The 18,724-nt window shown below is 41.7% G+C and overlaps 1 protein-coding gene across 1 annotated transcript; it reads right to left on the bottom strand.

Moving 5' to 3' along the window:
* Window positions 1–15,523: 15,523 nt before the first annotated feature.
* On the bottom strand, window positions 15,524–18,161 carry LOC113547491 (succinate receptor 1-like). The gene is made up of 2 exons (XM_053238742.1): window positions 18,135–18,161; window positions 15,524–16,514 (listed from the first exon to the last, which is right to left on the bottom strand). The coding sequence occupies exons 1-2, from the start codon at window positions 18,159–18,161 to the stop codon at window positions 15,579–15,581; spliced, it is 963 nt and encodes a 320-aa protein (XP_053094717.1). The 3' UTR covers window positions 15,524–15,578.
* Window positions 18,162–18,724: the final 563 nt, after the last annotated feature.

Below are 18,724 nucleotides of genomic sequence, written 5' to 3'. Positions count from 1 at the left end.
TCAGCTTATCTGTAGTACCACATTTTTGTCATGTTTGTTCTGTCTATTCTTTTGTTTAGTTGTAGTCCATGTGCTTTTTAGTTATGTCCTATTATTATTTCATACACTGCTTCACAATGTGAAGTTAAAGCAGAGAATTAAAAAAACTACTGAAAGAAATATTATTACTTATTTAAAAAAAACTGTAAGTAAAAAGAAGTGTTTTTTAGATTAAAACATTAAATACTGTATATTTAATTTTTGATAATGTCCAATTAAATGTCGACAAGTAATTGATATGAGATGTTACAATTCTAACAATTTAATCACCCCTTAATAAATTAACATTATAAAAAATATCTGTAATTCTTAAGTAGGAATTTTGGGCTCTGCCGATTGCTCTATGTTATTGCATATGTATTGAAACTGTATATGTAGGAAAAAAACCTAAAATATTTTTGATAATAAAATACAAAAAATATATATATTTTTTATATTTAGAACCTTAAATGATCACTGTTGTGATTGTGTAGTGCAGTTCCCAGTTTATGAGTAAAAGGATATTTTGTTTATACACAAACACACTGAATAAAAATATGAAGGGTGTGGTCAGAAAACACCTGCTGATGAGAATGAGAAAAATGTTTTTTGCTGACTTGCTTATTTTTCACTAGGGGAAGGTGATAGGGGATTTGAGTTCCCATGTCCTACATGTTCCTCGTCATGTTGTTGTGGTGCAAATGTTAAAAACATCAGCACTTATCAATTTACAACGTAAAAACAACTTGAAATATTTTGCCTCCGATTCTTTACAAGTGATAGTGTGTACCATCAGTTGTACATTCTTCTAAAATGCAAAAGCACGGACTCAAGCCAAAAGCACTATTTCCACATTGCTCTGATAAACTACCGAAGGCTAAGAGCAGTCTCCTTAACTGTTCTAACAGTTTCTCCTCACTGAATAACTGAAGGCCAGCACTGACATTGCAGCATCATCTGCCAATTAATGTAATTTTATTTAAGTTATATGGTCACCGTAATGTGAATTTATCATGTAGCACCACTCCAAGCCAAATGGACTGGACAAATTCCAATAAAATCTCACATATGTCAAATCACTGATCTATAAGTGGAATCAAACCACAAAGTGAAATAAGGCACAACAGTGATCTTAGAATCTACAAAAACTAATCAACAGAAAACAACAAATTCCATGGGTTAATGTAGAAAACTAGGGTGTATGGTTATTGCATAACAGAATGAATGTATATAGTATGATTTAATGTATGCAGAAATAAATGAGATAAATTGCACTTGGAGCAACTTGATCTAACAGCAAAGTTCTCAAACTTCATTCTGCTCTGTGCAGCGATCCAACATGAACATTCTTTAACTGATGATTTCACATGTGGCTTAAACACAGACAAACAGGAAAGGAGATGGGTACAAAAGAATTTCCAAAACATTAGATGCACCATGGAACACCAAGAAGGCCATCATCAACAAGTGGAGAAAATGGGGCACTACAGTGACGTTACCAAGAACAGGACATCCCTCTGTAATAGACAAAAAGACAAGAAGAAATCTTATAAGAGAGGGTGTCTAGAGACCTAAAGCAACTTTAAAGGAGCTGCAGGAATATCTGGCAAGTACTGAACACTCCTTGCATGTGACAACAATCTCTTTTGTTCTTCACATGTCCGGGCTGCGGGTTAGATTGGATAGATTGAAGCCCTTTTTCATGAAAAAAAAAAAAACATCCAAGCCTGCCTAAATCATCCCAAACCATGTGGCAAAATGTGTTATGCTCTGATGAGACCAAGGTTGAACTTTTGGGGAGTAATTCTAAAAGATATGTTTGGTGCAAAAACTAGAGAGCTTATCACCCAAAGAAATCGTGTGGTGGCAGCATTGTGCTGTCAGGCTGCTTCTCCTCAGCTTGAACTGGGGCTCTAGTCAAGACAGAGGGAATCATGGATGGCTGCAAATATCAGTCTAGTTTAGCACAAAACCTGCAAGCCTCCGTTAGATATCTGAAGATGAAGACAAATTTCACCGTCCAGCATGACAAAAGCACAATCAAAAGAATGGCTTCAGAAGAAGATGGTCAGCATTTTGGAATGGCCCAGTCAAAGCCCAGTGTCATGTCAATGTCGGCATCTAACTACACTTCCCAGAATTCATGGTGGCCTACAAACATGGCAGCTGAGGACTACAACACCCAAACTCTCACGTTTACACTCACCAGATTACTGATTACACACACCTGTAGTCAGTTACCTTCACAGCACACTTTCACAGTTTAAAAAGACTTTCAATTCAGATATGCATTGTGAAGTATGTGCTCTGTGTCATTTTGTACCAGGTGATACCAAGCCTTTTGATTATTGTTTATCTCGCTGGGTTTTTTTTTTTTTTAACTAGTTCTGGTTTTCTTTGTGATTCTGCTTAATACAGGTCATGTTGTTTGCCTGACCCTTGCCTGTTTTTCGACATCGTTTTGGATCATGTCTCTGTCTTGTTTGCTATGTTAAATAAAACCATTGAGTACCTGCACTTACGTCCTCAACTGATTCCTGACCGAATACTTCGCTGTTCCATGGACGCAGCAGGAAGCAACGAGTGGCCTAAAGTGTTAGGTTCTTAGGAGAGCAGCAGATCAACATGTTAACCGAACAGCTAGCACAGCTCTGAGCCACCAGTCCAGCTATGCCAGTTCCACCACCAGCTCCCTCTTCATCTGCATCCTCACTCATCACTCACCCTGAGAAGTACGTCAGCGACCCGGTCGGCTGCAAGAGTTTCATGCTGCAGTGCTCGCTTGCCTTTGCTGGTCAAGAGGGGGTCCTGGACAGCACCAAAGTTGCCCAATTCGTCAGTCTGTTGACAGATAAAACGCTAGAATGGTCAATGGCCGTCTGTAACCAAGGAGAAGAACACACTGTCTCCTACAGATGTGGCCTTTAAGAATGCGCGTTTTTTCACGTGGTTTCACGCGGCACCCTGCAGGCACTCTTCTTGGAATTTAAATTAATTTGTTGTACTTCACACAACATCCACCAGGTGGCGCATGGAACAACATACTGCAGCTCAATATACAATACAATGAAAGAAATGGAATGTGTGGTTGGTTAGATTTAAGAAAAAATATTACGTTTCTCTTCAAAACGTGATTTCATTGGTTATACTAAACTCAGTTTAAACAAGTTTCTAATTACAAGACCGAATTAGTACAGAGAATGCATAGTACGGGTACTATAACTGTAGTATTTTAAATTAAGATGGCGACTCTAGGTGTGGCATAACAGCGCAGCGGTGATGTGGTTGTTGTAGAATACCTGTGATGTGGGTTCGATCCTCAGTCCAGGTGAGTGTGTAGAAAGTTGATTCGTGTGTGCACGTATAAATATGAATGTCCCTCCTCAAAGTAGCGTTGAATGAATGTTCTCCCTTTTCTCCTTTCTTGCCAATGGAACCTTTTGTTCTTTTCTTAGATTTAAAGTATCACTATTGTAAAAACTGGTTTAAAGTATACACAGAAGTCCACAGGCCAGATCAGACTGCTCTTGGCCACTTCAACAATACACTTATAGATTATTACATTATATATTTAACACAGAATTAACATCATTCTCTGATAGTTTCTTATAATGTGTTAGCTGCACGTTTAATGTCGTGATTTTGAGAAAATATAAAATATCCACAATAAAATCTTAATAGTCTAATAATGGAAGCAAATATTTAGTAATACGGACACTGGGAAAATCCATTTACACCTGACTGCATGAGTGTAATGCAGCGGATCATTATTTTATGCGCTTTGTAAACGCACACTTCGCTGTGCTGTCTGCAGGTGTTCATGAGATAATGTGTACATAAATATTACTCAATTCAGTGTGCCTATTTAAATATTACTCCGTTAACAGTTGTGAGATATAAAGTCGCAGTTGCAGAGTTGCCAATACTCATGTATTTACTAAATCCCATGTCAAAACACAAGACAATACAGCGAGTTCTTGTGCTGTTTAATGCGCTTAAGAGATGCTGTACTCCAACGCATAACTTACATTTTACTCTTATTTTATATAATCTGTAAATATTATGAATTAAAAGTCATGCGCGTATTTCCATTTCGCGGAACAGTTTGTCATTACAGCAACCGAGTCGTTGTTAACTTTTAAAGATGCACGTGCATGCGTGTTAACCAGACGGACCGCAAGACAGAAATGAACGCAATAAGTTGGACTGAAATATGCATTTTGAATGAATATTTGTTATTGGAAATCACATATACGCAAGGAATTTTTATATATATGTATATATATATATATATATATATATATATATATATATATATATATATATATATATATATATATATATATTGTGCTTTAAGAAAATGAACAGAAATATACAGAAATGGAAAAACTCCCATGCAAAGAATTCAGTGGATAAAGATGTGAATGAAATTCACAATGAACACAACTGTAACTCATGATAAGAGATGGTGGAAGGAGAAATGAGCTGTTTAGTTTTTTAAGTTTCCGGAGTGAAATGTGTTCAATTAATACCAATGCAAATATAGTTGCTGTGCAATTTACTTGCCATTTTTTTTACTATATTTTTAAAGTTCATAATCCTCATTGTTTTCTTTTTTATTCATGTGTATTCTGAATTCATGTGTACATCATTTAAAAATTACTCCGCTCCGTGAGTATTACTGAATTCATAGTCTGCAACTGCAATAGTTGTCAAGTATTTGTCCTAACCATTTTACTGTCTTGTATGAAAAAAGTTTATTATAATACACTTTAAAATTACCTTCATCATAATGAGATGACTACATAGATTTGTAAAACAGTATTTGAACTATTAACAAGTTACCAGTCGTTCTTAGAATTGCGGTATTGTCCTAACCATTTAACTCTGACTTTAACAAGTCTTTTCATTTGGTAATTTGGGGTGGGTACATATTTAAAATAAGGTCTAAATGCAGTAAATATAGATGAAAAAATTCACACTTTGAGTCAACAAAGTATAGTTACTCAAAAATATGCTTTATAATGTTGCTTTTTTGAGTTAGGGACAGTGTTTTTACAGTTTAAAAGTTAGACATTAACTTTGGTTCATCACATGAATGATGGTGGTTTTGGTGATTATGGTGTCAGTGTTTGGTGGTAAATTCTGCATAAGACAAGGAGCATGTGATAAAATTTGTTTTACCTTCCTGGTTGTTGTTTTTGAGTACATTATGCCACGTTAAGCGTTTAGATTGACCTGGTAGATAGGCCTGGCCTACACTATCTACAACCCATTCTCACTTATTGTTCACGACCCCTATGACACCTTGACATCTGTATGAATAAATGCAGTCCATCCACAAGATCAGCAAACTGCATTCCCAAGAGATCAGGATGATGAGGTTTGCTGGAAGTTCCACTCGAGAACATCAGCATCTGTGTTTCATTGGTGTACACACTACATTGAGCACCATCAGAAGACATTAAAAAGAACGTACATTACACATCTTCGCAAAATAAATAAATTACCCACTTCATACAGTATGATGCTACCACAAATGCAAATATGTTGCAACAATGTCATGTGTTGGTTGTGCCTAAAGTGTCAAATATTTATATGGATTGACTTGAATGAGACATTTCAATTAAGTCTGACTTGACTGCTACCATAAATAAATTCGGGTTAGAGGAACTTACAGTAACGGCATGCAACGAGTACATAAATAGACTGTTTAAAGTTTTTCCAGTCATGGTTGCGCATCAGGGTAGACACACTGGAATGTAGCATACATAGGCTAAAGTGTAATGCCATAAAATGAAAATACTGTACATTTCTGACCACTTTCCGATAAATATAAACTTTTTCATTGGTATAACCATTTTGCTGTATTTTTGTATTTATTAAATTAAACTGGAACATAATAAAACTGAGTGCTACAGTAATGAATGTATCTATACTTATCAACAATTGAACACACATGCCAAACATAGGTCATAAAAATACTGTGAAACACGCACTGTATAGGGAATAACAAATTATTGAGTGATTTCGGATACAGAATGACATGTCTGAACAGTTGCTCTTTGAGCTCTGTTGCAAAGATGGACACAATGACTTATAAATTCATGTAAGTAATAATAAATACATAGGGTCACAGTTGTGAGATGTAGCCTTAACTCACAATAGCGAGAATTAAAGTTGCAATTAAAGCCCCCAATTTGGGGCGAGTGAAACCGGCAAAACCGGTTGGTCGGAAATTCCACCTCACACCCTGTGAATGGAGGGTGAAAAGAGATCGACTTCTCCAGAACAGACGACTGACTTCATTCCATCTTTTAAATCCATGGAACAAACATACTGCAATGCCTTCTAAAATCTTTGGATTAAAATAATTCTGATACTAATTACTGTATACTCTTTGAAAATTATATTTAATAAAAGCTTAATTGTATTGAAAATTGACTAGTAATTTATTTGCTTAGGCAATACATGGGCGTCACTTTGTTTTGAAAAGTGGTGTGGATAAAAACGTGGGGGTGGTTCACTCACCTTTTCTACTTATCTAGAGAGGCTATGGTTTTACTGCGGCAACACCCAACACCAGATTGCGCAGTGTTCCTCTCGACCCTCCAACAAGGTGCCACAGCCCCCTACTGAGCGAGCAACCTATAAAAGTCTCGCTCCACCATGGTGAGTCCCATCGGTTTCTTCTCTCGCCACAATTTCGTAATTCCAGTTCAGATAGCACACTCAGGAAATCTCTATTCTGTCTTAGTGTTCTGGTGCGGCAGGGAATTTCATCGATAGCACCCTTGCAAAGAAACTTCAGCTGCCATTGTTACCTTACAACATCCTTTAAAATTCCAGGCCCTGGATAGAGGAACCACTGGAGGAGGGGTTAGCAACCCAAGGCAATGAACACATTGCCCTCCATGTCAGCGTGTTCCACCAGGAAGGCATCTCTCTCCTGTTCACCATTACAACTAAGTTTTCAGTGGTACTGGGGTTCCCATGGATGCAGGTCCACGACCCCCACATCTCATGGAAGGAACACAAAATCACGCACTCTTCTGTACATTGTCATACAAATTGTCTCTGTACACCCTTTGTCCAGGCGGCCTGCACCTTCATCGAAAGCCCAGAAATTACAGTCCAAGTGAATATCCATCATCATCACATAGGAGTACAATGAGGTATTTAGCAAGGCCAAGGCCAGTGGTATCCCTCCTCACCACCCCTATGATTGTGGGATTGATTTGCTGGCTGGAACTATGCCCCCTCACAACTGTATTTATCCCCTATCTGCCAAAGAGACACAGGCTATGGAGGAATACATCAACGAAGCCTTCAAACAGGGGTACATTTGCCCCTCTACCTCACCAGCTGCTGCTGGATTCACCTGGGTTCATCACCTCCCCCATGGCTCACTGGTAGAGTGTCTAACAGACATGGACACAGCAAGCCCAGCACTCAAGAGCTCTTCACCACCAAAGCTCAGCATGAGTCATTACTCACGTTAGACACTTGCATTAGACCCTGATGGCTAAACACTCACAAATGTTGTCTGATGTCCTGGCTTCCCTCCAGGAGATGTCCAGATGTTGACCCCAGTTTCAGGGTCTCGGGAGACCCCAATGCCTGTCCTGGATTCCTCTCCCAGTGTTCCCTCACATTCGAGCTGGAGCCATTATCTTTCCCGTCAGACAAAGCCAAAATTGCATACATCATCACCCTCCTCTCAGGAAGACCCCTCTCCTCGACTACAGCTGTCTGGGAAACTCAGAGTCTCTTCTGTTCCAAATACTATGCCTTTGCAGAAGAGTTCAAGCAGGTCTTCGACCACCCCTTCAGTGGTCGCGAAGCATCTAAGTGACTGCTAACCCTCCAGCAAGGCGGCTGCAGTGTGGCAGAGTATGCCATCCAGTTTTGCAGCAGGGCATGGCTAGAAGGATGAGTCTCTCATGGTGTTGTGACAGTGGAGGCATGGTTGAGCGTCAGCTGTGGATGGACAGGGGGTGGGTCGAACCAACAGGTAATGTGTTGATTCTTACCTATGCTTTATTAGCTTTGTGCTTTCAGTTGACTCCTGTAACCCATGAGCAAGAGAGAGGCAGAGTGCGAGACCACTTGGGGGCTCTACTAAAATTCTGACTGTCTCCCGAGTCTTCCTCTACACCTTCCCACAACAGGGCTCTACAGTGGTGCCAAAACCTAGGATTGATGTAGACTCTGACACCGCCATTGTAACCTCCCCGCTAGCTGGGCTCGTCAAAGCCCTCACCACCCTCCACCAAACTCAACATCAAGCGCTCCTTGACCTGCATCGTGAGCACAGGTGACACTCATGAAGATTCCCTCCATGGATGATCTGGAGGCTTTCCTGGAGCTCTTCGAGCATGCAGCACCTGCATGGGGATGGTCAGAGAAGAAATGGGCTCTGTGACTCCTCCCGTTGCTATTGGGGGAAGCCCAGGTCACCGCTCATCAGCTGCCACTGTGGACACAGCTGGAGTACTGTCACTGCAGCTCCCTGAGATCAGCCGCCCCTTCACCTACTGGCTGCGGCTGAAGGACTCCTGTTGCCGGTGGTTGATGGCAGAGGATTGAGATGCAGAACAGATCACTGAGCTGGTGGTACTGGAGCAGTTCGTCACTCAACTCTTGACAGGAATGGAAGAGTGAGTCCAGTGCCATGCAGCTGGTGGAGGATCACTTGGCAGCGATTCCTGGTCCAGGCGTCTCTCTCTCTCTCTCTCTCTCTCTCTCTGTCTCAGCACAACTCCACACATTGGGGAAATTAACACAGGAGAATTTGCTTCATGCACAAGAACATCAAGCCCGGCTGTATAATAGGGTAATCGGCTATGGAAATTTGCACCAGGTGATAAAGTGCTTGTTTTGCTACCCAAGTAGAGCTCTAAATTACTCGCAAAGTGGCAAGGACTCACTGAAGTCACATGGTGAATTAGAGAAGTTGATTATAAGGTTAGGCGAGTGGATAGAGGCGATGCACTGCAAATATACCACTTCAACCTCCTCCTGCAGTCTATACGGGTCTCCGGCCTGAGTCAGCCAGTGGGGGTATGTGGCAGTGGAGGCATGGTTGAGTGTCAGCTGTTGACAGAGAGGAGGCTGGTTGAACCAACAGGTAACATGGGATGATTCTCATCTGTGTTTTATTAGCCCAAGTTGATTTAAGTGTGTAAGCATTGTGTGCTTTCAGGTGACTCCTGTAACCCATGAGCGAGAGAGAAACAGAGTGCAAGACCACTTGGCAGCGCTTGTGTGACACACACCCACACACGTACACACCCCAAGAAGCGTGAACTTGAACCTGATGGAGCAAATGTGATATATTGAATATGTTATGTTCTTGGTTGTACAATTTTCCTTTAAATTCATTATAAAATTGTTTAATGTTATTTTTCTAATATTGTTAAGAACGTTTAATTGCTTATTTGTGCGTTACATGAAAAAATGTTATGTGCATTTTGAAAATTAGTTATGTTTGTTTGGCATACCTGCGTCATGACGTCATTGCACGTCTCGATAGGTGGCGCGCCTGTGATGCGCTTCATTAATGTTAAATACAGAGTTAAGGAAGCCATCACTGCAGCGCTCGTCTTTAATTCATCATTAATCTTCGCTATTATACTTCTTTTCAGGTATCTGTAGAACAAAATGCACAAAACACACTTCCCGGTTGAGTATAAATTCTGTTCAGTGTGATGATAATGAGTTATATGTGTTAAAAGCAGTTCGTCTGACTCAATTAATAGTGTGTCACGAGTTTAGTGTGCAAAAGCACATGGTTAGCAGGGGTGCTTCGCGGTTAGCGCGATAACCCACTATTCATGATAAATGGTCAATATGTCGATGTTATATGAGAATTTATGATGTTTCAAAGTTACAAGTCATCTTAAACTTACATTTGGGTCATTTAACCCCTTTCCCCCCCTTTTTATGTCTGTTAACTGTGAGTTATGCATTACGTTTGTCTTAATCAATTTAGTAGGTGTCTTTATTGTGTGGAGTGCACCTGACGCAATTGATTGAGCGGTGTTTAGATATGAGCATGTGGTTAATATATTAGCTGCATTGTTGTATCATCAATTTCATACCGTCATTTTGTGTTAAGGGTAGATGTTGATGAAAATGTTATATATTCTCCCAGTGCTTATGTGTACATTCTGGAAATCTTATACTGTTTGTAGAAAGCATGAGATTTGAGTGTCATCATGAAGACCATGTCTTTTTTTTGGGGCTGGAGCATGTGAACTGTGTGGAGGGTGTTCTTTATGTGACCCATTCATTGTATTTTCTTGTTCCTTCTAGCGTGATGGAAAGTGTTTAAAGTCTCTAGTGTTCATAGCCAGTCATTACTGTGAAAAAGAAATGATACACGCATTGATGATGTAATGTGCCGAACTTTTATTATATGCATATTGCTTTTCTTATTAATTAATGTTAAATACAGAGTTAAGAAAGCCAACACTGCAGCGCTCGTCTTTAATTTGTCATTAATCTTCGCTATTATACCTCTTTTCAGTACTACACAAAAGTTGTGATTGTTTTTCTGTTGAGATTTAAAAGGGCGCTGAGGTGATAACAGCCCTGGATTACCCAGCAGAAGGAAACCCACCAAACTTCCTCTCTAAGTCTCCATTTACTCCAACACCAGGAGGAGCTGAAGTTCCACCTAGTACAGTCCCCTGAATTCCCTGTTATCTTTAGCCACCCCTGGCTCCTTCAGCACTACCCACATATCAACAATTCCACTGGCAACATCCTCGAGTGGGGCCCCACTTTTCATGCCACCTGTCTCTTCCCAAGTTCCCCAGATCCCATTCCTGAGTCTCCCCTAGACCTATCTCAAGTTCCCACCCAGCATCACGATCTAAAGTCAGTCTTAAGCAAGTGGAGGGCCACCACATTACCACCACACCATCCATATGACTGTGCCATCACTCTGCTCCCAGGCATCTGTACCTCCAGCAGTCAAATCCTTTCCCTCACTAAGCCTCTGCAGGTTTCGCTCGCTGCTGGTTTCATCCATCCTTCCACCTCCCCCAATGGTGCGGGGTTTTTCTTTATCAGCAAAAATGATGGCTGCCTTCGCCATGCATTGATTACCACGGCCTTAGCAAAATCAAAGTCCAGAACAGCTACCCCTTGCCACTTATGGCCAATGCTTTCTAGTTGTTACGGGGAGCCTCCATCATCACCAAATTCACCCTGAACCACGGCTACCATCTGGTGCACATCAGGCAAGGGGACAAGTGGAAGACTGCGCTCAACCCCCCCACAGGCCACTAGGTCACTCAGGTCATGCTCTTTGGCCTTACCAATACCCCAGCAGTGTTCCAGGATCTGATCAATGATGTGCTGAGAGACATGCTCACAAGATTCATGTTTGTGTTCCTGGATGATATCCTCATCTTCTTGAGCTCCCTCCACAAGCACATTGAGCATGTCCGAAAGGTCCTGAAATGCCCCTTGACAATCACCTCTTTATCAAGCCTGAGAAATGTGAATTTCCACGTGGCCCAAGTACAGTTCCTGGGATTCATCCTTAGTCCCGGTAACATGTAGATGGATCCCCGGAAGTTTCAGTGAAGGGGGTGCAGTGATGCCTTGTCTTTGCGAACTTTTATCTCCGGTTCCTTTGCAACTTCAGCTCTGTGGTGGCCCCATTCTCTGAAGTCACCAAGAATAAAATGCCAGTTTCTATGGAATTCAGAAGCTAAGACAGCATTCACTGACCTTAAACACACGCAGTTTCACCTCAGCCCCCATCTTGAGTCTCTCCGACCCAACAAACCTTTAGTGGTAGGGTTGTATGCCTCAGATGTAGGGGTTGGAGCAGTCCTCTCCCATATAGGGGATGACAACAAATTACATCCTTGCACCTTCTGTCCCATCACCTTACACCTACTGAAAGGAACAATGATGTGGGGGACTGAGAATTGCTGGCTGTCAAACTGGCACTCAAGGCATGAAGACATTGGCTTGAGAGGGCTTAGCACATGTTCCAAGTACTCACTGACCATAAGAACCTGGAGTACATTCAGCAGGCCAAACAACTTGATCTTTGCCAAGCTTGGTGGTCCCTGTTTTTCAACAGGAGATAGAAGCCACAGTAAGACAGGCTCACACCCAAGAGCCACTTCTCCCAGCTTACCTGTCACCCCGGCACTATATACAGCCCTTGATTTCCTCCAGAGACAGTTTTAGTGGCCAACCATCAAGGAGGATGTGAAGTCCGTTGTGGCAGCCTGCCCTACATGTCCTACAAGGGAAGGTCCTACATCGGTCACCTCAGGAGTTGCTCCACCCACTATCCATCCCACAATAACCCTGGTCACACTTCTCCATGGACTCCCACCGTCCCAAGGTAACACCACCATCCTTGTGATTATTGACAGATTTTCCAAGTCATGCAGATTTATTCGCCCGTCTAAGCTACCCACAGTCAAAGAAACCACCGAATTAATCATTAATCATATCTTCTGAGTTTTTGGTATAACAAAGGACATTGTTGCAGCTACTCAAACACCAGCTATAGAGTACATGGAGCTCACTTTTTTCACCCTTTACGTAGGTAAAGGGTGAAAAAAAGTGATCTCCATGTATGCAAGATAGCATTTCTAGGCTACATTATAGGACCAGAGGACAAAGAACAAAGTCTCAGCCATAACTGGCCCATACCTGCCACCATTATGGAACTACAATGTTTTCTGGGGTTCGCCAAATTCTATCAGCATTTCATAAAGGGTTTCAGCAGCATCGCATCCCCATTAACCACCCTGCTAAAGAAGGGGACCAAGAAGATCAATGCCTCAGCAGACTAAGCATTTGCGCAACTCAAGAAAGCTTTCACCACTGCACCCTTCCCAATGCCACCAAGCCCTTCATAGTAGTGGTTGATTTTTCTGAGACTGAAGTTGGGGCCATCCTCTCTTAGCAGTCAGGAGAGAAACCCAAGCTCCATCCAATGGCCTTCTTCTCTAAGAAGTTGTTCCCTGCCAAGAAGAACTATGACATTGGCAACCAGGAGCTCCTCACAGTGAAACTCAGCAATTACTGGCTGGAGGGTGGTTTCTACCCATTCACCATCTACACTGACCACAAGAACCTGGAATAGATCTAGATGGCCAAAAGACTGAATTCCCTTCAGGGAATTCCTCTCTCGTATGTACCCAGCGCTCCCTCGGGGCTTTGTTGGAACCCTCACAGGGGACATTGTCAGAGAGATTGAGAGTGTTCAGGGAGTGAGGATTCCCACTCACTGCCCAGTGGGAAGGAAGTTTTTTTGCTCTCTCCACTACGGGACAAATTAATTACGTGGGCACACATCTCCCCCGCCACGGGACACCCTGACACTCACAAAACTCACCAATTACTTCAGGGCAAATACTGGTGGCCCCAGAAGATACAAGACATCCACTGGTTCATCTCTTCATGCTCAGTTTGTGCTAAGGCCAGTGTACCATGCACACTACTCGCAGGCAACACCCCAAAGATTTTATAACAGACCTTGCACCATTTTAGAACAAAACAGCTATCATGGTAATTGTGGACCAGTTTTCCAAGTAACTATGCCTGATTCCCCTGCCCAGACTGCTATCGGATTTCGAAATGGCCGAAATTGTGCTTGAGCATGTGTTCCAGTACTTTCACAAACCTCACACCTTTCCAATGCATCCTGGGGTACCAGCTGCCTCTGTTGCCATGGAAAGCCAACCCCACAGACTCACCCACCGTGGACAGCTGATTCCAGTGGAGTGAGCAGGTGTGGGAACAGGCCCACCAACATCTAGAGTGTGCAGCCCAAGTAGAAAAGAAGTTTGTAAACAGACGGCATGGAAAGACACCCAGCTATGAACCTGGTGACAGGGTATACCTCTTGACTAGGGACCTAAAGATCAGGGAGTGAAGCTGTAAGTTGCCACACTATTCTATCTACCCATTCAAGGTCCTCCAATGAATAAACAATGTCACTTACAAGCTAGAGCTGCCATGCCATAGTCACTTAGCTCCCTCCTTTCACATTTCCGGCCTCAAACCATTCACACCAGGCCCCCTCGCAGATGGCTTCCCCCTCTCCATCCCCAGGCCCCCCTGGACATTGAAAGTGAAATAGCTTACTCCATAAAAGAGATACTTGATTCATGATGCTGAGAGGGTAAGCTGCAATATGTGATTGACTGGGAGGGCTACAGACCTTAGGAGAGGTCCACGGCCTAGGGAAGGTCTAGGAAAAGCCTTCAGAGGGGGGTTCTGTTATGTTGACACTGGAATCGCCATGTAACTGCACTTCCCAGAATTCGGCACAGCTTACAAACATGGCCACTGAGGACTACAACAGCCAAACTCTCTCACATTCACACTCACCAGATTACTGATTACACACACCTGAACTCAATTACCTTCACAGCACATTCTCACAGTTTAAAACAACCTTCGGTTCACACATGCATTGCGAGTATATGCTCTGTGCCATTTTGTACCAGTCAATACCAAGCCTTTTGATTACTGTTTGTCTCTCTGTTTTTTTTTTTCTAGTTCTGGTTTTGGTGATTCTGCCTAGTCCAGTTCATGCTGTTTGCCTTACTCTTGACTGTTTTTTGACATCATTCTGAATTACGCATCTGTCTGGTTTACTTCGTTAAATAAAATCACTGAGTACCAATCATTGAGTATTTTTAAAAAACTGGTACAGTTTGGTATATCTGGAGCATTTTTGCAAGGAAGAGTGGAATAAAATTGCCAAATCAAGCTGTGCTAAGTTGATAGACACATGCCTAAAAACATAGTGCTGTATTACAAGCAAATGTGCTTTAAGTATTAGTTGTAACTGTCTTCTGACATGAGTTATCTTGGTTTATTTTTTTTACATCAGAAGATAGTTAGTTGACATTATTTGGCCAAAAGTATGTGGACACCTGTCCAAAAAGACAATGAGGCAATGACCCTAAGGGAGTGAGGAGGAATGATCTATAATTCCCCCTCATTAGCTTATTAGTAGCTACATGAGAAGTTTGTTGGAGGTTCTACCAGCTAAAAAATATAACACATCAGTACATATTACTGTTTGATCTGCACATTTATGCCAGATCCAAAACTCACTGAGCTTTACTGAAATCATTGTCATTCTTGTGGAACCAGTTTGGGACAACTTGTTCTGTATGGCATGGCACAGTGTCATGCTGGAGGTGGACTTTGTAGGATGGGTAGACTGCGGAGATTCACATGGTCAGCAGCGATTAACTGTTTGTGTATTACTTTAGGTAGAGTGTGTTTTCTATTTTGATTTGGATAAAAATCAGACCAGATTCAATAAGTAATTAATGCAGAAAACCAGGTACTTCGAAAGGGTTGACAAACTTGTGCAACTATTAGTTAATTACTTTATGATTTATTTATTACTTAATATTCATTAATTAGCAAACACAAATAGTTTTTGATACATGCATAACAATGATATAATGCATAATATACAGTATAAGCTGTACGTGTAATAATATGCCCCACAGTAAGATTTAAATGAAGGCCAGTTCTTTGCTTTTTTGATTTGCTTATGACAATCTTCTAAGCTTTGCCAATCTTCCAAACTTCTTCCACTTGTCCCGCAGGACCTCTCTAAACCTGTCTGTCATTAGGACATAAAACACAGGGTTTATGACACTGTGAGAAAATGCAATCGGCCGTGTTATTATGTACACTGCTTCAATGTAGGCCTTTGTGCACTGCAACAGTCCCAAACCAGGAAGCTGTGATACGAGGCGTATGTTCCTCATCACATGATATGGCATGTACAGCACCAACAACATGACCACCGCGGCCTTCACAATGCTTACTGACCTTTGGAAGGATGTCCCGAGCACTTCCTCTCTCTTCTGGAGCAGAGAAACCATCTTACTTGATAACTGATACAAGGTCAGCAGTGGCAGCACATATGCTACAGTGGTGAGCAGCAAGCTGTAGGTCAGGACAGGGGTGGTCTGGTACATGCTGGCAAAATCATTGCACTTGGTCCAGTTGGTTTTCTTTAGGTCATTGATAATAAAGTTGATGTGAGGACCGATCTCAATTGTCACCCAAATCCAGTTCAGGAAACTGACGAACAATGAGGCCTTCCAGTTCAACAGAAAGTGGTTGCGTTGTGGGTATAACAGCAGTAATAATCGGTCCACACCCACCCACACCATGAAAAGGATGCTGGCATACAAGTTAACATGGAGGATGTAGCGAATAACTACACAGCTTACAGGGGGGGACTCTCGGTTGTGTGTGTAATTATAGGTCAGCACTGGTAAGGTACACAGGAAGATGAGGTCAGAAATCGCCAGATTAAACAGGTACACATTTGTAGATTTCCAAGAAGGCAAGCAGAACACATAGCCCAGGATCACAGTCAGGTTGCCAAGGAAGCCAACTGCAAACTCCACAGCATATATGGGTGAAATGTAGTGTATTAACAGTAGTGTCGTGATATCTGAACAGTTGGATGCCTGCAGGTAGAAAGATTATCACAAATACACTTATCATTACTGCACATAAAATCATATAATCAGGGGTTGTTATGGGGTTGTATACATACAGGATATCATTTTAAAGCAGGTAGTTCTCTATGCTGTAAATAAAATGTACATGTATGTATCTCACACACAACAGCCGATTGTGACACTATGATAAGGTTTAAGTGAAGCATGAAAAACATTTGAGGACTGCTATTGTAATAAGAATCCTGATTTGCCTTTTCAGACTGATTACAGCTACAGGGACATTCATTGCATAAATTTTATTAGGCTTTAGGGTATAATTTGGCATGACAACCAAAATTCTTAGCAATTTCTAAAGGGGTGCCATTGAGAGCATTCTCACCAGCAGCATGACAGTTTGGTTTGGAAGATGCTCTGCTCAGGGCCTCAAGGCTCTTCAGTGAGTTGTTAGAACTGCTGAAACCCTCAAAGAAGCAGCCTACCCATCACTGGAGGACATGTACAACACCAGGGTCACCAGGAGAGCCCACAATATCATAATGGACAGAACCCACCCTTAATACAGCCTGTTTACAGTCCTACCATCAGGTAGATGCTACAGAAGTGTAAACTCAAGAACCACAAGGCTAAGGAACAGTTTTTATCCACAGGCCAATTGTCAATAACTCTCACCCACTGCTGCTCTCACCAGTATATAGAACATGCCTTTTTTATTGTACATGCTCATTTCCATTGTCTTTATTATTGCACTACAGCCTATCTGGCTCACATTGGTACTTTTAGTATGTATCATACTTGTAATATTTCACACTCCACCTTGCAGTGCAATTTCCAACCAATTTATAACACATTCTGTGCAGTATTGATGGTTATTAGGAATGCAGAGTAAAAATTTCATTGTACAGTAACTGCCTGCTTACTGTGCATATGACAATAAACTCTTGAACCTAATGTCAATCTATAAAATTAAATTAAACTAAAATGAAACCCTGACTTTTTTTGAAATTTTCAACCTTCCAGAAAATATCTTGATGACTTGATAGACAATTTATAATTGATCACTTTATTAGAAACACCTGTACACCTGCATATTCATTCAGTTATCTACTCAGCCAATCATGTGGCAGCAGCATAAAGAATCATGCAGATACAGGTCAAGAGCTTCAGATAATGTTCAAATCAAATGAAGAAAAAGTGTGATCTCTGTGACTTTGATTGTGGCATAGTTGTTGACACAAGATGGGTTGGTTTGAGTATTTCATAAAATGCTGATCTCCTGGGAATTTCACACACAAAAGTCTCTAGAGATTACACAGAATTGTGCGAAAAACAAAAACATTGCATGTGAAACAGTTCTATGGGTGGAAAAACCTTGCTGATAAGAGAGGTCAGAGGAGAATGGCCAGCTGCCAGGAAGCTGCCAGGAGGGATATGGTAACTCAAATAGTCACTCTTTACTACCGTGGTGAGCAGAAAAGCATCTCAGCATGCACAATGAGGTGGTTGGGCTACAACAGCAGAAGACCACATTGGGTTCCACTCCTGTCAGCCAAGAACAGGAATCTGAAGCTATTGTGGGCACAGACTCACCCAAACTGGTCAGCTGAAAATTAGAAACAAAAAAATCACCTGATCTTTGGGTGACTCAGCACCCATGATAGCCTCAGATTCTTGTTCTTGGCTGACAGGGGTGGAACCTGATGTGGTCTTCTGCTGTTGTAGCCCATCCACCTCAAGGTTTGATGTGTTGTGCATTCTGAGATTTTTCTTTAGCTTGCCATGGTCATAAAGAGTGATTATATGAGTTATTATATCCTTCCAGCCAGTTCAAACCAGTCTGGGCAGACCTTCTGCTCAGAGGATGTTTTCTGTTTTTGCACCATTCTGTGTAAACTCTAGAGACTGTTGTTTGTGAAAATCCCAGGAGATCAGCAGTTTCTGAAATACTCAAACCAGCCCATCTGGCACCAACATCCATGACATGGTTAAAGGCACAGGGATCACCTCATTCTGATGTTTGATGTGAACACTTACTGAAGCTCTTGACCTGTATCTGCATGACTTCAAGCACTGAGCTGCTGCCACATGATTGGTTGGTTGGATAACTGCATAAATGAGCAGGTGAACAGGTGATCCTAATAAAGTGGACAGTGTGTGTATAATAGCAACTACTCAGCTACCTGTTGTGTCCTCAGTGCATCACTAGGGGGAGGAGAGAG

This window comes from Pangasianodon hypophthalmus, chromosome 12, assembly GCF_027358585.1.
Source record: "Pangasianodon hypophthalmus isolate fPanHyp1 chromosome 12, fPanHyp1.pri, whole genome shotgun sequence".
NCBI classification, from domain to species: Eukaryota; Metazoa; Chordata; class Actinopteri; order Siluriformes; family Pangasiidae; genus Pangasianodon; species Pangasianodon hypophthalmus.
Note: the sequence above shows the minus strand (reverse complement) of the source record. Positions and strands in the feature narration are given on the sequence as shown.

Coding starts and splice junctions, on each gene's coding strand:
- LOC113547491 (XM_053238742.1), bottom strand. CDS start 18,161: ATGGGTGCTGAGTCACCCAAAGATCAG. Junction 16,515..18,134: donor CTGAGTCACCCAAAGATCAG/GTGATTTTTTTG, acceptor TTCTACCTGCAG/GCATCCAACTGTTCAGATAT.